The sequence below is a fragment of the Microchirus variegatus genome (genome assembly GCF_963457635.1).
Source record: "Microchirus variegatus genome assembly, chromosome: 14".
NCBI lineage: Eukaryota > Metazoa > Chordata > Actinopteri > Pleuronectiformes > Soleidae > Microchirus > Microchirus variegatus.
The window spans coordinates 1,209,788-1,231,867 of record NC_139815.1 but is presented as its reverse complement, the minus strand read 5'-3'; the positions used below and the strand labels follow the sequence as shown (position 1 = coordinate 1,231,867).

Below are 22,080 nucleotides of genomic sequence, written 5' to 3'. Positions count from 1 at the left end.
AGTTCAAGTGTGTGTGTGTGTGTGCACATACAGGCTCATCAGTGTATGAAAATGTATCACGGTGGTTCAGTGAGTCTTTTCCAATTTTGAAAGATGGAATATTATCTGTCTGTCTGTCTGTCTGTCTATCTAGTCTAGTCTAGTAGTAGAAATGTCCTCGCTTTTTGAAAATGTCCTCACTTTTTGAAAATGTCCTCACCTTCTGAAAATGTCCTCGCTTTTTGAAAATGTCCTCGCTTTCTGAAAATGTCCTCGCTTTTTGAAAATATCTTCTCTTTTTGAAAATGTCCTCACTTTCTGAAATGTCCCCGCTTTTTTAAAATGTCCTCACTTTCTGAAAATGTCCTCACTTTTTTAAAAAGTCTCCTCTTTCTTGAAACGTCCTCAGGTCTTCTGTCCTCAGTTAAACTCTCTCTAAAGTAGAATCAGTCATGTGACCTTTCCTACCACGTGTGATCATGTGACTGGAGGTCAGAGGTCAGATTGACTCAATGACTCTCTCTTCTTAGTTCACAGTTGACTCGTTATCGTTACTTTCGTGTTGTTAATAAATTACTTGAATGATGACAATGACATCTTAGTGTGGAACACTGTCAACAAATGATGGACATTATATCAGTCAGGGACACCATGTGGACAGTTATCAGGACATAAAACCAATGAGCCTGGACTCAAGTAGACGTGTCTAAAAATGACAGACCATCTGTGCTGCACACACGCACACGCACACACACGCACACACACACACACTGTGTGCGGCTGTCCGGGCAGGAGGACATCACCTCCCACACATACATTACTTTGGCAGTGATGGAACAACAGCATCTTCCCCGTGAGACAGAGACAGAGAGAAAGACAGAGAGACAGAGAGGCTCTCAGATTAAAAACACTAAATATAAATCACCAACAAAGGGCTGGTGTCCATCTGTGACCAGAGTCCACAGTAAGACAGTGTGTCCACAGTGTGTCCACAGTGTGTCCACAGTGTGTCCACAGTGTGTCCACAGTGTGAATCAAAGTGTGCGACATGGAAAAGTACAGAGACGTCAGCCGAGATTCATTTCTATTCCGACAATTCTTCAGGAAGATTCTTTGCTCATTTAAAACTTGTGTTGCTCAAGGGCTCTATAGCGCCCCCTAATGTGAAAACATTGGCAAAATTGAGTTCCACCAAATTCCCTGAAACTTGGTGGGAACATGTTACAGACCAAAACAAACCAAAAAGTCGACCGTAACCATGACCTCAACTCAACAGATCAAAAGGTGGAAAGGTTTTGCAGATTCAAAACGACATGGCAACCCTTGGCGTTTTGGCGAATTTCAACCGTTCACCATGAAACAGGAAGTGCCGTATAACTTACACATACATTGAGTTCAACCTAATTTCCCAAAGCTGTGGGAAGACGTTATAGACCAAGACGAACAAATAAGTCGACTGTAACCATGCCCTCAACTCAACAGGAAGTCAGCCATTTTTAATTTGGGGACGCAAGGGCCCCATCATGACTGCATACAGTCCTAGTTATTGTTTTCATACTTCATACTGTTATCCAATACTTTTCAATCATATTTCTCAGAAACTTGGTAAATGATTTGTGTTTTTACCACAGCTTCTCCACACTTCTAGCTTCATGTACGGCCTTGACTGCAAACCAACAGAAAATAAATAAAAAAAATCCCATTTAAAAACAGGGAAATGAAAATGTGGTGCAGTAAAAGTAGAAATTGCTAGAAATGTGAATAACAAAGTAAAGTACAGATACTGCCGTCTAACGATAGAACGGTCATGCGGCCCAAAGCCTGATGGGAAAGATGATTAAGCCCCTCCTCCTCCTCCTACCTATGGCCATGAAGTCCTCTTGGTCCCAGGCCTGCAGCTGAGCCAGAGGTCCGCTGTAGAGCAGCAGCCCGTCAGCCACGTCTGTGATGAACTCCAGCGACACGTGACTCTCGAAGCACGGCGTCATGGGAGGGAACCAGGCGTAGCCGTTGCCGTGGAAACTGCGCCTGTTCTGCTGGCACTCGGGGCCTTCGAACTGGGCCGGGCACTGGCACCTTCAGGGGAAGAGATGGTTTGATCATGTTATTTCACTTTGGCATGTTTTCTTCCTCAATATTCACAAAACAAAGAAAATAACATCTTCAGAATCAGAATCGGGTCAAGATTACACAATACAAGGAATTGGCTGGGGTCAAAAACAACAAATATTAGAGTAAAAACACAACTTGAGTGCAATTATGATAGTACGGAAAAAGGATTAGGGCCACACAGGAACAAAAATATTTAAGTTCTGAATTTAAACTACGGGTGTCCAGAATTCTCAGAATAAAGTCAGAATTCTCAGAATAAAGTCAGAATTCTGAGTTTAAAGTCAGAACTCAAACATGTTTCTCCTGTTTGGCGCTAATCCTCTTCCGTATGATAGAGAAATGTGAATATGAATAAAAACAAAAAGATGATATTGTACAAATATGTCCTAAAATGTCATAAAAGACACTTAATATTGAAGACAAATGTCTTTAATTATGTTAGTTGGACAAATCCAGGATTGTAAAAGTGAATTCATTTGTGAATAAAACCAGAAATTATTGTCTTACAAATAAAAAAACATAAGTAAATAAAGACTATAGTGCAATTATGACAGAGAAATGTGAATATAAATAAAAGAAAAAGTCAGTGCAGTGATGATATTGTGCAATATGTCAAACAGGAAAGTGAATCATATGAGAATGTTGGGTGATATGAATAAATAAAAGACAGTAAATATGAAAGACAAAGGTCTGGAAATGTATTAGTCGGGCAAATCCGGGACTGGAAAAATGAATTAGTTTTTGAGGGCGAGAGGAAGCAAGACGTGAAATGTTTGACAGGAAGTGAGTGGACAAATGAAATGTGGGGTGTGTGTGTGTGTGTAAACACAGAGTTTGGTGGTGATGGAGTGATTCTCCCTGTGGTTCTGCCGTTAATGAGAACATCTACATCAGTGAAACAGATGGTGTGAGAACCAGAGCTGGAAGGCACGGCTGTCAGAGACACAGAGACGTTCACAGGAAACCGCTGAAAGGAGGGAAAGGGGGAGCGGGAAATGCAGTTAAAGGGATAGTTCCGGCTTTTTGAAGTGTGACACACAGACGCTCGCGATCACTGAAAACCTGGCTGCCAGCAAGTGAACAAAAGCGCTCACCGTATATAAAATCTGTGCCTTCACACGTCTGCAACATCTTAGGAACATGTTCACGTCTTTATCTCACTGTTAGACAGACTTTTCTGACTAGAAACTAAAGTTTTCTAAACCACTCACTCTCCCACACCAAACACCATAGAGAAAATCAGTAATTTCAGCTCACGGGGACACAGGAGCTGCTGATCTACTACTGCCTCGTGTGGTCACTTTGTGTCACTGAGGTCAATCTAAATGAAGTACGTCAAATTCAAAAAAAAAAAAATTAACTTAGTGATGGAGGCAGCAGTGGATCAACAACTCCTGTGTGCTGTGATGTTAAAATCACTGATTTTCTCTATAGACTTTGGTGCAGGGAGAATGAGTGGTTTACATTTGCTTTATCTCGCTGTTAAACAGACTTTTCTGACAAGAAATCACTCACTGTTCTACACCAAAGTCCAAAGAGAAAATCAGTATTTTATTATTGATCCCCTCACTGCTCTCCTGCAGAAGCACTGTGGTGTGGGAGAGTGAGTGGTTTAAAAACTTCAGTTTGTAGATGTGAACATGTACTTTAGACATGTAGATTTAAATAAGATTTTATCAGATGAGTCTTTTGTGAAGTGGCTAAAGTCTTGTTTTGGATATACCACACCAAAGTCCATGGAGAAAATCAGTGATTTTAACATCACAGCACACAGGAGTTGTTGATCCACTGCTGCCTCCATCACTAAGTTCAACTGTCTTATTTTTTCACTTCGGCATATGAATTACTTTGTTCCGATTGACCTCAGTGACACAAAGTAACCACACGAGGCAGCAGTAGACCAGCAGCCCTTGTGTCCCCACAAGCTAAAATCACTGATATTATCTATGGGGTTTGGTGTGGGAGAGTGAGTGGAAAAAGTTGGAAAAGTCTAACAGCTAGATAAAGACGTCAAAAATATTCTCAAACTTAATATATTTTATTAGGTGAGTCAAAGTTAAGTTGGGACGGGCTCTTTGAATATTTGACTGGATTGAATATTATAAGAGCTCAGGCTTCACAGTCTGTTGAGCTACGAGGAGCCACTAACGAGATGCATTCAAAGACCCTGGTAAAGTTCTTCTCTTCTGCAGATCTACAGCAGTGGTCTCAAACTGAAATGACCTGGGGGGGGGGGGGGGGGCAACTGAGTGTCTGGACTGGTCCAAACTCAACTGTTCACTGGAGGCGGGGCTATATGAGCTAAAGATTATGATATTTAAGTATTAAATATTTTGGATATGGAAGGCAAAATGGTTCACAAAACATAAATGTTTATGATGCAAAAAGACCCCATACAGAAATAACTTATTATAACATAATATATAAATATGCACTGAAGTTAAACAATAGTTTTTTTCAACCCATGTGTGTGTGCGTGATTGCAGGCATCAGCCAAAGCTCCATGCCTGCATTTCCATTTTGGCAATGTCATCCCATAATTCCCCGAGCGCGAGACAAGCTGACACATAGATTTGGTCACAATGGCCGAGCCCTTCAATCCTCTTAGGCCGGCTTTGTTTTGCTCATTCTCTGTCGACTGGGAATCATATTTGTTAACGTGGGACCGTGAGCTGTAATCCCACCTCTGACACACACAAACTCTCATTATTAATCCCAGTGCCTGGATTATCTGCATGTTCTTCCTTCAATCTTGGGCCATAATCTGTTTGCATGTGTGTGTGTGTGTGAAAAAACTATCCCACAATAATTCCAGTTTGCATTAACTCTAATCTGATAAAAGTTGGATTTGTTTTTCTTTGCTATGCTCTTTTCTCACCTTCTCTTTATTTTACCGTAACTTTCTTGAAGGGATCGTTAAATTTTAACAACAATAACAAAGCTTTTAAACAAAGCTACCAGCAGGGACATCAGGGCAAAAAACAGTTTTTAGCGACTTGAGAGAAAGCTCCACTAATCAAATCAACATCAGTTAACGTCTATGGTATCTTAAGATTACCTTTTGCTGCTTTATTTCTTTGTTAGACATATATTTTTAACAGTGAATTGAAGTATGATCACTCTCCTGCACCAAAGCCCATAGAGAAAATCAGTGATTTTAGCTCACAGGGACACAGGAGCTGTTGGTCTACTGCTGCCTCTTGTGGTCACTTTATGTCACTGAAGTTAGTCTTAACGTAGGGTTTTCATGGCGAATTTACAAAACAACACATTTGAACTTAGTGATGGAGGCAGCAGTCTTGTGTTAAGTGGCTAAAATCCTTGTGTCTCCTTGGCGGCCATTTTGTTATTACTGAGATTGAGGTGTCTGCAAAGGAAGCGATTCACATGCTAACATGCTATCACTTATTAGACGTGGATGCTAACATTAGCAAAATTAGCACCAGAGGTAACACAGCAGATGGAGCGACATAAACCTCAGTCTCCTGTTAGAAACATGTGTCCCACAGTGAGATAAAGACGTGAACATATTGTTAAGATATCGTAGGGACCTAAACAGATGTAGATTTTATGGGTGAGCCTTTAGTTAAGTGACTAAAAATCTGTTGTTCCATGTGTCCCTGCTGGCAGCCAAGTTTTTCAGTGAGGGTGAGCGTATGTGTCTCAGGCTGCTGAGACACAAAGTCAGCACTGACAATGAGTCAGTACCTCATGCAACCACACTTCAAGCAAACTGAACTATCTCTGTAATTTCCTTCACTCCGTTCCTCGCGATCTCGTCTCATCCAGGCTCTCTTGTCATCTGTGACATCGGATGTCTCGCCTCTGAAGATGTCGTGGAGTTCGGTTACTGTAGTTTCAATCAGACAGCGACTGAGTCTCTGGGTTGACGACGTCTTCTGCTCTGCCTTGTTCTCTCCTTGTCATCTCTTCAACTGATGCCTCTAAAAGAGTCAGTCTGCTCCTCCGTGCACTGCAGCGCCATATTTCTGAGACAGCAGAAGCTGCAGTTTATTGTTACCCCGAAAGTCAACGTTTTATCTTACATAACAGCGTCAGATTCTAGTTCTCCCAGGTCATGAATTCTCAAAATGTAATTGAATGGGTGGCAACTTGACTTGAGGTTAAGGACGTTTTCACTTTCAAGAGGCATCCTCTGTTTTGAAAGTTTCAGTCACTTATGTCAAAAGTCTGATTTTCTTAAAATCGAACACGATCTCATTCATAGTCTGATTACGCCGACACGCATACAGGACTGTTGGTGGACATCATAAAACTGCGGCGTCTTCCTTCAGACAACACGACAAACACAAGAGAAATGTCCGTCACATTTGTCGAACCATTAACATGCACAGCAGGTACCAAACATACCACAGTAGCCTCCATCTCACCATCTCACATCCATCTCACCATCCATCTCACGTCCATCTCACTGCCCATCTCACCGTCCATCAATCTCACTGTCCATCTCACATCCATCTCACGTCCATCTCACCATCCATCTCACGTCCATCTCACGTCCATCTCACCGTCCATCCATCTCACCGTCCATCTCACCACCCATCTCACCGTCCATCTCACTGCCCATCCATCTCACCATCTCACTGTCCATCTCACTGTCCATCTCACATCCATCTCACGTCCATCTCACATCCATCTCACGTCCATCTCACCGTCCATCCATCTCACCGTCCATCTCACCGTCCATCTCACTGCCCATCTCACCGTCCATCCATCTCACCATCTCACGTCCATCTCACCATCTCACCGTTTATCACGTCCATCTAACTGTCCCTCTCACTATCCATCTCACCATCTCACTGTCCCTCTCATTGTCCATCATGTCCAAAATATCCATCTCACCGTCCATCATGTATGTCTGATTCACACATACATGGATAATGTATCCATTTTCTCGTCCATGTGTAAACAACAATCTTCCAGACAGAGGAATAAAGAACATCGTGATGGAGTCTGCTGAGCTTCCGTTTGTAGTCAGAACTCAGAGTTTCCAAGAGAACGCCCGCCTGGTCTTGGATTTCCAACTTAAAATTCTTCTTCTTCTTTAGATGTTCCTGCCTCCTGCAGCTTTATTCCAGCCAAATTATTAATAATTGACTCTATTTGTTAACCTGTAATCACCATTAAAAAATGTCAGGAACTAAAGGAAATAAAAGAATGTTTCGGGCCTTTTCTTTCTTGTTTCGTCCAGCGATAAAATGGTGGGAATTGACTCTTAATTTCATCATAATGTTCAAACTCTGCATGGAGTAACAGTGGAGACGGTGATAAAACGCTCGGCGTTTGATTTAATTGGTTGCAAAGAGCCCTTCATGTCCGCCATTAGAGACGTGAGCATCCGGCTGAATTACAACAAGTCAAACGGGGTCACCGCGTCTGCTCCGCTCTGCCAGGAGAAGCTCCGAAGAACTCATTTCATCATCAAGGTTTTGGCCGTTGAAAGGATTCTGAGTCGGTGTTTCTATGTTAATTATGACGCTCGCTCCTTCACAATCCCTCGCCGTGTGATTCCAAACACAACTGACGTGACGGATTTTCTCGTCTACGGCGTTGGCCGCGAGAGGAGGTTTGGTTCTATGTTTTTTTAAGAGGCCAAAACACACAGAGAAAAACTCATTTTTCATGTGAGCGTCAGGCTCCACAGAGCAGGCAGTTAAATCCACCTCCGTAAACCGAAACGCTGCAGAAATGTGAGCGTGCTCCCCTGGCAAAGAAAACTGTGGATTTAACCGATGAACAATACGCACAGACTGACTTTAACATTGCAACTTAATTAAATTAAGTCAAACATGTAACCCCCGTCGCCTCGAACTGTAGCTGCCAACACATTCGCGTTTGAAATACCCACACTCCACAAAGACGTGTTGAGCTGTAAAGCAGCTGTTAACAGCTGTAACAAGGTGCTCAAATTCCCTCTGGCGTGAATAAAAATGCTAATTGCAGACAGCATTTGTTTGTTTCTTTTTCTTTCTTTTTTTTAAATCAACCTCATCGACAGTGGCGAGGCCTCAGTCGGTGAAGTATGGGCATCTTTGTGAGCAACAACAAAAATGTCCACCAAAGGAAGTGAGTACATTTTGGGAACGTGAGGACATTTTGACTGGTCCTCACATTCTGATACTCCTAAAAATGTATTTTTCATGGTTAAGACCTGGTTTTAGGGTTAGAACTAGCCTACGCTGTCGGGGCCGACAGCAAGGGGTATATCCGCGAACTTGTCCAATCCTCAACTTTCCAATATACCCAAAGTATACGCACTCGCACCTGCCACTAACTGTTTAATGTTCGAAGTATCCATATAAACTCGATATTGAACACAGAATACCTGAACTCATAAATTTCTCTCTAGTTTTTAATAAAACTAGTTAACCTATTATACCTTGTTAAATATTATGAATATTAAAATGCTAACCACACCTGCCATATCTTCAAAGTGTCCAAATTTCATGAAAAAGCATACACTATGTTTATTAAATTTCATGAAAAAGCATACAATATGTTCAAACTGTCCATTCAATGCATTAATAAAGGAATGGAGGCTTAACTATTTTTTAATAATTAATACATTTATATTATAATGTTATAAATATTATGAATAAGTGCTAAATAAACCCATGATATCCTCAATGTGTCCAAATGAGCTCAATAATAAAGAAAAAATGCCTTAACTATTTTTTCTGTGATCACTTATAAGTTAACCAGTTAACTTATTATGTAACTATTACCAATCATAGCCAAAGTAATAATGATTGTACTTGTAGATAGTTGTTACATGAATCATTGTACAACATTTGAAGGCAATATCTCCATCAGTCTGGAAGATAAAGCCGAAAATGTGTTTTTAGCATAATAAATTAATTAATTTGCTAATTAATAATAAAGCTACAAAGATGGGGATAATTCTCAGGTGGTATGCGATGCCCATGCAAAATTTGAAGTCAATACCTGCAATACTTTGGAAGATACAGGCGAAAATATGGTTTTTATATCATTAATTATTTAATTAACTAATTAATAATAATGGTAGACAGCTCAAAATCAATAGGGATCATCTACAGGGGGTATGTGACCCATAAATAAATAAGAAAATTTAATCTCAAACGCCTTTCCAGTTATCGCGTTAACGGCTAAAATCTGCGGCACGCGAGACCGATTCCATAATATCCGCGCGCGTTTCCCGCGGATATAGTTAGGGTAAAGGTTAGGGTTAGGTACTACGTTGTGATGATTAAGGTTAGGGTAAAGGGCTAGGGAATGCATTATGTCAATGAATGTCATCACTTTGAACGCTATACAAACGTGTGTGTGTGTGTAAGTGTGTGATTATTTCCAGTGAGGATAATAAGAGTGTCAGCCAAACAGGATTTTCTTTGTCATGTATATTTCCTACATGAACAAACAGCTCACACAGTGTGAAGGCCGGGTATTAGACCATGTCGGCAGCTTCTGCTGCTGCTGGATGAGGACTGTTGTTCACGTCTGACAGAAACAATAACCCAGCGCAGAACGTGATGTTTACTGATCTCGCTGCACCCGCAGAGAGCGTCCACGATCAAGGACAGACCTGTTGTCTCTGTGGCGAGCTTTGTTTTTCAACGACAACATGAGCTGCTTCACTGTTCTTTACCTGGTCTGTAATCTCACGTCGTCATCCTAACATCACATTAGCATCACTTACAAAACCAGCGAGTAGATGCGGGGAGAAGAAAATATCACGTCGGCTGTGACAGGAAACGCATATGGAAGAAGATCAGGAAAACAATATTTGAGTTCTGAGTTTAAAGTCATAATTCTGAGATTATAGTCATGATTCTGAGTTTAAAGTCAGAGTTCTGAATTTAAAGTCATAACTCAAATATGTTTTTTGCTGTGTGGCTCTAATCCTCTTCCGTAGATGCAAATATTTTCTTTTCACTCAGTTGAAACATGATTTTATTTCCTTCCTGTCCTCTAGCTCGGTTCATTCTGTCTCTGTTCCTGTTAATATACCTGCATATTATAGATCTATGTATATCGGTAACATGTTGTTACAGCGCCACTTACAGTCCTGGCATATGTGCTGCAGTGTTTTGAGTTATTTTGGGAGGTTCCTTTCCTGAAACAATGGCATGTTTATGGGAAACGTGGCCTAAGAAAGGACTACAATGTCACTTGCGCTGTAGTACACACTCCAGGCCTGTATGTGGTGTCCGGTTTTTCACGCACCTGTATCCGTGCTGAGTGTCCACACACACTCCGCCGTTGAAGCAGGGGTTTCTGGGATAGGTGGAGCAGGACTGGTGGGCCTGCTCCCTCCCTGTGCATGAGCACACGGCCGTGGACTCCACCGTCACAGACACGAGGCTCATGGTGCCACAGTCCACCACTGTGGGCGTGTCCCGCACTTTCAGCTCGCTGGTGCAGCCGCCAGAGCCGGCACACTCCGAACTGGGACACTCGTCCACTCGCACCTGGAACACGCTGACCTGGAGGAAGGACTGGAGCTGCAGAGAGACAGAGACAGAGAGACAGTGAAGACCTTGTCCATTAATGTTGTCTTCTATTAACCCCAGTCCATAACAATGTTCTACACAGGGTTTATCAGAGTTTGAACCAGTGGATGACGCAAAAATTCCAAATACAAAGGGAACGCACCCCAAAAACTAAAATCTGAGTTAAGTTTTTCTTCTTATTAAACACATTTGAATTCTATATTCACCTTTGTATCAACTGCACCTTTTTAACGCATGACACCTTTCCATGAAGACTGGCTGGAAAAAGACGCGTTATGACGCCATGTTTACGTGACTCCCGATTGTTAAATGAGTCTTTAAGGTAACGCTAAACTTTAAAAACAGAGGCACAATTACGCAGTACACAGGTACGCTGGTTATTTGGAGCGCTGCTCTTTTCGTTTAATAAACAGACCGCTCCAGTTCCACTGTAGGCGCGCTACTGGCGCTAAAGGAGCTAACACAACTAACGGAGTTAACTGGTAAGCGGTGCCTGGACTCCAGTGCTGCGGCAAACATGACGTCATGTGCGTCTTTTTCTGGTCAGTCATCATGGAAGCGCCCAGCATTAATTTAAGTATAATAAAATTATAACATGAGGAAAACAGCATTCTCGTGACTCTCTACCTTATGCCTCCAACACATCTACATAAAAATGAAAATGTTACGACTAATTTACTGTGAAACAAATACACCAAAAGCGATATTAACAGATTAAAAAAAAGGCGGTGGCATATGTGAGGGAGCTCCAAGTTAGCACCAGTGGACACACACCCCCCCCCACCCCCGCCTCAGAAACACCATTAAAAAAACCAAGCAAAAAAAACAAAAACTTCTGAGTTGTGCAAACCACTTTTATCGCTTAGGGTTGTGCTATTTTCACCTTTGTAACCCTAAAGTAAATATAAATGTAATACTGACAGAGCAACATTATGCTGTTTTTCACACCGAACACGATCTGTCACATCACGTCTATTTTTGTACATTTAGTTGCGGTGGAAACATCTGCGGAGGAGAAACCGTCGTCTTGCGTGGTTTCACAACAAGCAAAGCGGTTTCTTCTGACGACGACGTTAAAATTGCATCTGCTAATCCCTCACACGTCAGGATAATCTGTTCAAATCTGCCTGAAATCTGAGGATTTGGACCAAGATCTGGCCAATCCTCTAGTGTGGTGTGTGTGTGGGGGTGTATGACTTGAGACTTGAAGGTTAATGCCGTGTTCTGATACTATGATACATTTCCATTAACCATCTTCGTTACTCGTTACTACAAAGTTGCATTGGTGACATAATCTCAATACTCAACTTTTGTTTGTTGTCGCTAGGTGTTTTTAGCGGCACCAGCTCCAAGTGGACTTAAACACACCAGCGGCTTGTTGTTTACCATGTCCGACACAGAGGCTCTGGTCTCCGGGTTTCTGTTGTACACGATCGGGACGCCGGGTCTCAGCTGTGAGCTGAGCGGCCAACCGGTGAGCTAGCGAACTCACGCAGATAAACCACAGAGTTCGTCTCCAAGTTGAATAACTTCTACCAAAGTCATTTTCTGGTAACATACTTTATACAAGACTGAGTACCAGTGCAGCTCTTGATACCATTCCTCCATGGATGTGTTTGTAAAAACTCACAGGGAACCCAACCTGACCAGTGTCTCTTACCAGCCAAGGACAACACACACACACACACACACACACGCACACTTCATTCAGTACATTTTCAATTTCCATTTCATTTTCTCTTCCAGTGCTTTATCACACTGCTCGACCCAGCGAGTCGTCGTTTCCTGTTTTTTCACCTCATCAACCTTTAGTCCACTTTTTCAGGAACTGGTGCGGAAGAAAAAAAACACAACAACAAGAGCTCTTTGATCAAAACTGCCCACTCTGCTGGAACACATTCCTGAAGTGAACCTGCAGTTTCCACATCATTGTTATGCCATTTGTTTGTTTGTCTGTGTGTGTGTGTGTGTGTGTGTGTGTGTGTGTGTGTGTGTGTGTGTGTGTGTGTGTGTGTGTGTGTGTGTGAGTGTGTGTTCATTGTTCTGTGTAAACTAGATTAGTCAGACTTTACAGAGCCACTGTTACATGATGTCAGACAAAGTAATGATTCTGTTTTTCTGCGCTTCGGTCAACAAAATCCTCCTCCTTTAACCCTCTTATGAGCGTCATGGTGATCAGGACGTCTGGGTTTTATTTTGATTTTATGGCTGGAGACAAAATAGCTGCTGGTTGTGTGTTATTTACTCTGTGATAAAGAACATTTGTCATTTGTTTATACACTATTATACCATTTCAGTTTCACATAATTATCACATTATATTTCCTGACAACTCTTCTTTCCTCATTTGGAGGCAAAACTGGTGCTAAAGCGATAATTAGAGCTATGGACGTATTTTTGTAGCATCAGTCATGTGACCTTAGTCAGTGGTGGAAAACCCTGGATTTAAAGTTTCCATTAATGTACTTGAAACTAAAGTTGTTTCCTTCTACGTATGATCATATTACTGGAGGTCAGAGGTCTAACCCTCTTATTAGCATCGTGAGGATTTATATATGTATTTTCATGGCTGTAGAATTATTGAATTGTAGTTTTTTTAATTGTCTAGATATCACCAACGGTCCAGGAGGTAATGTCTGTGACGACTAAAAGCTTGAGTTCAGCTTTGAAAGCTTGTTGGCAAATTAAAGTAGACATATTATACCCTATTTTTCCAAGGTAACCTAGTTCCCTGGTGTCCTAATGAACATGTCTGTGACAAGCTTTGGTCAAAATACCTCAAGGATAAAACAACACAGCAGTTCAATCACTCTGCCAAAACAGCCCTGTTCAGAACGCTCGCTTTTGAGTGCCCGTCTCTTTAAATGCAAATGAGACACAGGAAACTACGTCAGCGTCACTGAGGCTCCGGCAGCTAACAGCAGTTTGCATTTGGAAAAGCCGCCATTTGCCGTCTCTAGCCGGCACATTGGCGTCATATATAAAATGTAAATCCTCTGAGGCTGGAAGTTGGTGTAGAACTCTGTGCTGCACTGTGCACTTCGTGGACTTCCGCTCTTCCGGATACTATTGCCCTCGACAAAGCAAGACAACAATTCCAGGAATGTCACATCGCGTGTTTTATCTCCTGTATTAGACTGAAGCGGACCACTAACCCTAACCCACCAATGATTAAAAAGTTGATTTTTTCATAATAATGTCCCCTTTAAAGTAGTTTCTGCAGAAACAAAGACACAATTCTTAACTCTATCCTCCAATACAAGGAGAACTTAAAAATATCCATATATGACAACATGTACTGAACGTGTACTGTATGTGTAAGATCACAGAACACGCAGAAAATTGAACAATTCAATAAGCGCCCTGTGCCATTTACAAACTGCACGGTTTCAAAAAGCAATTATACGACTTGAGAACGATAAAATTGTCCTGCCCACACACACACGCACAGACAGACACACACAGTGATATATACGTGTTGAAGTGCACAAGGGTCACTTCATGCTCAATGTTGTGGACTGATTGGAGCTCATTCGGTGGTTCAGTGTGACTGGATTGTGCTCAGGAAAGCGTGCAGAGTTCAACATCTTCTCCTCTCGTTTTCCCCCTGAATGACCCGAGCCGCGCTGACTTTTACGCAGGTTATGTTTTATGGATCACTGTTGTCGCCGCTGTGACCGATGCCTCACATCGTTTGGAGCTTTAAGCGCGGTTCACTTCCCCGGCGACAGCAGTGCAGAGTGTGTGTGTGTGAATTTTCCACCCAAGTTCACCTGCTATCGTTTTACAGTGACTCTGAATGTGGTGGTTTGATTATGGAAGAAGGCGTATTTTTCTGTATTTTTATATGTCATTATGAGCGAAGAGCTCCCCCCTGTGTTTACTGTCTGTCAGGAGACATTAACGGCGACTAAAGCTCACTGTGGGTGTGATGACAACTGCTCTCTTCAAAGTATAATTAAAGGTGTAATTTATAAATGGATTTCTAGTAAATATGAGCTGCTGACATATTGACAGCACGGGGGAAAAAACATGGCTGCCATTTCTCACCTTTAGACAGCTTTTTGGGGACGTGTTGTAAACAGCTCACTCTCCCACACCAAACCCCATAGAGAAAATCAGTGATTTTAACATCACAGCACACAGGAGTTGTTGATCCACTGCTGCCTCCATCACTAAGTTCAAATGTCTTATTTTGTCACGTCTGTGTTTAAAATCCTCTATTCAGATTGACCTCAGTGACACAAAGTGACCACACGAGTGTCTCTGCGAGCTAAAATCACGGATTTTCTCTATGGGGTTTGGTGTGGGAGAGTGAGTGGTTTATAATCCTTTTTTTCTTGTTGGAAAAAAGCTGATGATTGGTGAGATAAAGTGGAGATCATATTCTTAAGACCTGGTGTGGTTACTGTGTATAGCACAGTCTTTAAAATGGTGTAACTATGTGATTATATAGAATAAAGACTAAATGAATACATAGAATTTAGAAGCTATTTGCCCCCAAGTGTCTGTTTAATTGTTAAGTGTATTAAAAAAACATCTTAAATAAATTGTGAGCCATCGGCAAAACACTCCCATTTATACACTGCTCGTTATTTTTATTCACTTTTAGTCACAGTTCATTAAAAGCCCCGGCTGTCATCGCTTCCCTGTACCTCCTACTTGCTACTCTACATAATCCCATTTGCCATAAATAGGCAAACAAGCGACTGGTAAAAGCCCAGCAGACAGATGACCAACGCTCACACTGAGTTTGATTAGGCGATGACTGCGAGACCGTTTAAAGTGCAGGTCAAGAGGATGGAGTGGGAGTAGAGTGAGCGTCCTCTCGTCGTGCTGTGTGTGTGTGTGTGTGTGTGTGTGTGTGTGTGTGTGTGTGTGTGTGTGCTGCAGATGCTCAGACAGGGTTTTTCAAGCACAGGTGGAGCGAGTGTCATATCATTTACAATGACAGGCAGTTATCATCTATACCACCATTTTCTTCTCTGCTTGAGAAACTCAAAAGCCTCTTCTCAGAAGTCCTTCTTCCCTGCAGGTGTTCACATTATGAGTTCTCCTAAAGAGAGCTGCTTTTCCTTTTTTTAAAGTGTGCTTGTGTGAGGCACTGACACATCGTCAACGCTGGCTCTCAGCGGCGACGCTGACTGACAATGAAGACATGAGGGAAAAAGAACATTTCGCAGCGGCCGTATCTCACTGTTTGACAGAGTTTTCCAACAGGAAAGGAAAAGTGTGTGAGCCACTCACTCTCCCACACCAAAGTCCAGGGAGAAAATACTTTGCCCCTGTGATTTTAGCTCACAGGGACACAACTCTAAAAGAAGGATTTTAAACACCGAAGTCACAAAATAAGACATTTGAACTTAGTGATGGAGGCAGCAGTGGATCAGCAACTCCTGTGTGATGTTAAAATCACTTATTTTCTCTATGGACTTTGGTATGGGAGTGTGAGAGGTTTACGAAGGGACAAAGACTTTCCTTTTTTTTCGAGTTTAGCCACTTAACACAAGACCTCCGGAATAAATTATTCTTAAGTCTTTGATATCTTCACGTCTTTATCTCACTGTTGGACAGACTTTGACAACAGGAAACTGAAGTTTGTAAACCACTCACTCTCCCACACCAAAGTCCATAGAGAAAATCAGTGATTTTAACTGTGTGTCACCTCTGGTGCTAATTTTGCTAATGTTAGCATCCAGGTCTAACAAGTGATAATATGGTTCAGCACTATTTCGAATGCCATATTAGCATGTTAGCATGTGAATCACTTCCTTTGCAGACACCTCAATCTAAGTAATAACAAAATGGCCGCCAAGGAGACGCAAGGATTTTACCCACTTGGCAAAAGACTCTAAAATCTATGCTACTTTAAGTCTACAACGTTTTAAGAATATGTTCACGTCTTTATCTCACTGTTAGACAGATTTTTCCTTGTGTAAACTGAAGTTTGTAAACCACTCACTCTCCCACACCAAAGTCCATAGAGAAAATCAGTGATTTTAACATCACAGCACACAGGAGTTGTTGATCCACTGCTGCCTCCATCACAAAGTTCAAATGTCTTATTTTGTCACGTCAGTGTTTGAAATCCTTTGTTCAGATGCTCAGTGACACAAAGTGACCACACGAGGCAGCAGTAGACCAGCAGCTCCTGTGTCCCTGTGAGCTAAAATCACTGATTTTCTCTATGGGCTTTGGTGTGGGAGAGTGAGTGGTTTATAAACGTCAGTGGCAAACTTTCCCTTCATGTTGTCACTGAGAGTGAACCTCTGTTTGTCAAAATGGTGGACACTCACAATTCAAGTGCTTGGTCCATGATGATGTTGTTGTCCTGTAGAAGCCAATAATGACTGACTCACATCATCTCCATTCTCATGAAATCATTCAGTGAACAGTCATGAACACATGCCTCGTTCATGACTACACTCACTCTTTCCTGTCCGTGTAACGTATTAAATCTGTCCCCCAGCACGTCCGCTCTGCTGGCTCCCACATTAATGTTCCTCCTGACCTCGTCAGGGTGGAATAATACACAGCAGGGTCATATTCATAATGTGTCCTCGTACAGAATTACTCTATAATAGGAGATTCTGAGAAAACGAAGCATGATGTCTAAAAGATTGGCCCTCGCAGTCCACACGAGTTCCTGGTAAAGACAAGTGAGCCGCTAATAGAGCTCCTACAGCGAATACAGGACTTAAGAGAGAAGGAAAACACGTACTAGCCACTTTACATAAGGCTAATGTTATAAAAATCGATAGTCAGTATCACTCTAAAACTCAAGTTTTTCAGTAAATATCTCTAACCCTTACATAAGGATACAAAGATGAGTTCATGTTAGTAATAAGTAACACGTTATACAACAAAATATCACTAAAAAGATTGTTATTAACTTTGTTTACGATACTAAACAAAAAAAAAAAAAAAAAAAAATCTCGTGTTTTTGGGCCAGAGCTTTAACCAAATCGGTCGCAAATTATCAAATTGTTACGGCTATTGCAAAACACATGACATATATGAAAACGTAATGACCTTTAAAATCTCCAAAAAAATGTCTCTATAACAAAAGAAAACTAATAAGATTGTTGTGAAAATCACCACACCAAACCCTATAGAGAAAATCAGTGATTTTAACATCACAAAGTGACCACACGAGGCAGCAGTAGACCAGTAGATCCTGTGTCCCCGCGAGCTAAAATCACTGATTTTCTCTATGGACTTTGGTGTGGGAGAGGAAACGGTTTCAAAACACGTTTCCAATTGCAAAAGGATGTGTAACTGTGAGATAAGGAAGACAACAGTGTGCACAGTGTGTTCTTTTCATTACGGCCAAACTTCAACAAGTTTCTTTTCTTTTCTTTTCTAGTCCCCATAATTTATTCACTCATCTAAATTCATCTCTGTTTTTTTTTCCTTCACAATTTCATATTCGCTCATCGATGTCGTAGTCAATGTGCAAATGCCTTGAGATTTATATTTGAAATTGCTCTATATCCTAGAAAACACTTAATCCCACATCGGAGCCTCTTAAACTCCAAAGCCTAAGTGGCTCAAAGGAAATCAGCATGTCCCAATTTTTTTGTAAGTGCTGGGGAAATTTTTGCAGACGCTCACTCTGAGTTTTCTGAAGCAGGGTGTGTGGAAAGCAACAAAAAGGACCAGAGGGAAACATTGTTCAGTGGACTTTTGTTCCAGTGCAATGAGAAGAAGAAGAAGGAGAAGAAGATCCCTCCTCCCTCTGCTCTGCCCTCAGGGCCACGTTCACATGATGAGGACATGAACCTCAGTATCAGACAGACAGGCCGGTGATTTTTTTAAAAAAAGTCAAAAACCCAATGAGGAATCATTTAAGAGTTAAGCACAGAGGGAAAAGAAGTGATGGAAAGACAGAGAGCAGGAAGCTTTGCTGAGGTATTAAGACTGGAACTGAGAAACGGCTCCATCCCAATCTCACCCAGCTCCCTCTACCCCCTGCTCCATTTCCCGTTCATCCTTCCCTTCGCCACGCTTCACATCTCATTCTGATCAATGTCTCCTCAGGAGAACCCACGTGCTGAATTCAGATGAAACGCTCGGCACTCTCCTGGCAAATCACACCTGAGAGCGTCGGCTGCTTCTTCACTTACAAGGCTTCTCCCTCTGCTTCTCTCTCTCTCTCTCTCTTTCAAATAAAAAACACACAAAAAAGTTAAAGGCACTCACACGCTCTCATGCTTTTCCTTCCTCAACAAAAGTCTCATTGAAACAAAGATAGAAAGACAAATAGGGAAGATGACCTGAAGGGACCTCAACTTGGACTTTATGGAGGCAGATTGGGGCCACAAGGCAATATATTCTTATTTGTAATTGAAATAAATTGTAAAATTAAAGGTTTGATGAGATAAGATGATATTTTATTGTCTTGCACCACTATTCTGACAGTCGTCCCAGACACAAAATCAGACACAGCCATAAAAATTCAGTCCATAAAATACATTAAATTACATTTCCACATTCCAAAAGAATAGGCAGAAAAAATTTAACAGTAATACAATTCAAGGGCCATCATTGTAACCCCAACTTTGGACCAACGTAGCCAGGGTACGTTTTTATATGTGAATGGGTTCCAACTACATTTAACTTCCTCAGACCTTTCTATATGGGATTCATTTCAGTTAAGAAGTGAGATTAATAAAGAAGGAATTAATGTTTGTATCTGTTCTCAAGACATGAGAGGGCGCCATGGAGATACTGAGCAATACCATCTGAAAATCAGTCCAATCAGTCAATAATATTCAGCATTAATTCCACCACTGCAAAATCCACCCATGTTCTATTACAGATCAAGCACAATCAACAATAAAAACAAGGCAATCAGAGATGTCAGACTTCACCCCTTTCACGCAACAAGGCTCTGGCACCCTCTGCTGGTCATAGCGGCAAGTGCAAGTGCGGAAACACAAACAAACAAACAAACACGCAAAGAGCTGTGTGAAGTGATAACCTCCTCGATGTTTGTTGACGCCTGCAACTTGGTACTCGGCACTGCCCTCTAGAGGAAGTATTGCATAAACATCTATACCAGCACAAAGACAGATGTAGGGTAGAATATTTTAATATTGTATCCATACAAATAAAAATCAACGTGATGTATTATTGAGCAAGTGGGTTATGTAAAAAAAAAAAAAAAAAAGTTAGTAAATGAATGGCCCAACAGTCCTCATCCCTGCAGTGGATGAAGCCTCTGGCTGGATTTGTACTGTTTCACTTATATAACAGAGAGACGAGCAGGTACAGACTGACTCATCCTTTCCTCTGAGGTCACTGCTCTCTCATTCTCTGTTTCTGCTGCTGAAATACTGACAAACTCTCTACACGTCTCACTCGCTCACCCTCACACACACACACACACACACACAATAGGTTTGACTGAAGGCACGTGTGATTCACACTAACAGCACAAGCTAAAAACACTGTTAGCTGTATATGAACAACAGAGGCTAAACACATTGTGTTAGCTTTATACTAACAACAGATACCAAAGACACTCTTATAGCGTTATACCATGGATGTATTATATGAACTGGATAGAGCTCCGCCCCTTTGCTTCAGTTCATTCCTATGAAGTTTTTGACTTCCGCGTATATTTCCGGGTTATGGGGCCCTTAGAGCATGCGCAGTAGTGTCACTCCCATAATGTGAACGAGCCGTCCGCGTTATCGACTTTGCTCGGCGCGTCCATGAACAGCGAATGGCATGATGGGAGTACGCTAATGACGTGTGCTAGCGGATTTCATGAACAACAAAATCACATTAGCTTCGGGTTTAAATCATGGATTTGTAATAAATGCAAACCCAACGATAGTGAAGTGAATATATGTATGTAAGCTGAAAAGTACAATGACGTAATTAAAGATTAAATTAAAAAAAAATGATTAGCTTATGTGTTGTTACAGGAATCATGTTGTTTTCACATGATTTCCCTTATATAATTGTATAATTATTATTAGGAACAATAAGCATGTGTTAAAAGTAGTTTTATAAGTCCTGATTCTTTCACTCAACATGTTTATATTCAACTATAATTCAAGTATTCATGACATTTAACTCTTTCACTGCCAGCCATTTTCAGAGTCCCATACTGCTCGCCGTTTTCAAGCATTTTGACCCATCTTTCAAAAACCCACAGAATATTGTGTGCTATGACTGTGTAAACACTGAAACTACCAAAAGAATGAATAGACTTTGTTCTACCCGTTTCCGTTTTTTAGTAATCGTCATTAAAAAATAGGCTGATTTCACCAGAAAACTGAGAAAACAACAGAAATGTGGCTCCTCAGCGCTTCGCTGCGGTTCATTTTATGAACTGCACGGATCCGTAAGCTCCCTCCTTTCATGTTCGCCACGATCCCCCTGGTCACCTCACACATCCCTCCTCAGTCCTCATCTCTGGTCTTCTTCTCATCTCATTCTCATCATGCCATCTACACGATCAATTCGTCATTACACTTAGTTTACAGGTTTGATATTGAAGGACAAGCTGCACCAGTAACAGTAACTTTATGAACAGATAGTGACGATAAGACTAACCCTCCCCGGGAATCAGTGGTGAAGTGACCGCAGGACTCAGTGCATCACACGGTCACAGCTCCACAGTCCACACCGTCATCAGTGTCACGATGTCCGGGACTGAACACAGTGATAAAGTGCAGCATGTCAGTCTCCTCTCCTCAATGAATCCACACAGCAGCTCGTTAATACGTTTAAAAATAAATGCTAATGAGCGACGAATAAATAACTAAAACCTGCTTTATCATAATATTTTTAAAAATGTAAACGAAAAACCCCTCATTGCCTTCATTTATTCACATTTCTCATAAAGTTTTCATATCGTACGACCCCGAGACGCAACGCGACCGCGCTTTGCTGTGCTCGTAGCCTACACAGCTGTGACGTCACTCTGGGAAATAAGATTTGTCTGGCCTTTTTTTGGGGGGCATTTAGGAATCCTAAAATAGGAAGCTAAGATACCGTGTTAGCGTTATACTGACAGTGGAAGCTAAAAACAATGTTAGCTAACGGTTAGTTTGTGTGCGTGTGTCAACAATGGGGTCGTACCTATGTTCCCCGGGTCCTATGTTCCCCATTTTTCCCAAAAAAGGTCCTATGTTCCCCACTTTGTATGTGACAGGGGAACATGGGTCCCTTTTTTTGAAAAAGGGTAGGGTAAGGGTTAGGGTTAGGGTTAGGGTTAGAGAAAGGGTCCTATGTTCCCCGCTTTGTATGTGACCGGGGAACATAGAACCCGGGGTACATAGATACGGTCCCACAACAATCAGACTGGAACAAATTTGGTTTCCTTTAACGGATATGTTTGTGCATATTTGCATATACGGAGCAGGAACCAATGAGAGCAGATCGCACATGACCACAGGAAATGAGACAAACATTGGTCGCCGCAGTGTTCTTCCACTGAAGTTCACTGGGGGGGTTTTTAG

At 41.6% G+C, this 22,080-nt stretch overlaps 1 protein-coding gene across 1 annotated transcript in view; it reads right to left on the bottom strand.

Annotated features, from left to right (window-relative positions):
* Positions 1–22,080, bottom strand: part of LOC310936642 (neural-cadherin) — a gene marked incomplete at both ends in the record, with an annotated part of 265,319 nt that overhangs the window by 68,589 nt on the left and 174,650 nt on the right. Inside the window, 2 exons of the mRNA XM_083900748.1 lie at positions 1,841–2,055; positions 10,318–10,595. Of these exons, the coding sequence (XP_083756874.1) occupies positions 1,841–2,055; positions 10,318–10,595 (493 nt within the window). The remainder of the gene's footprint in view (positions 1–1,840; positions 2,056–10,317; positions 10,596–22,080) is intronic.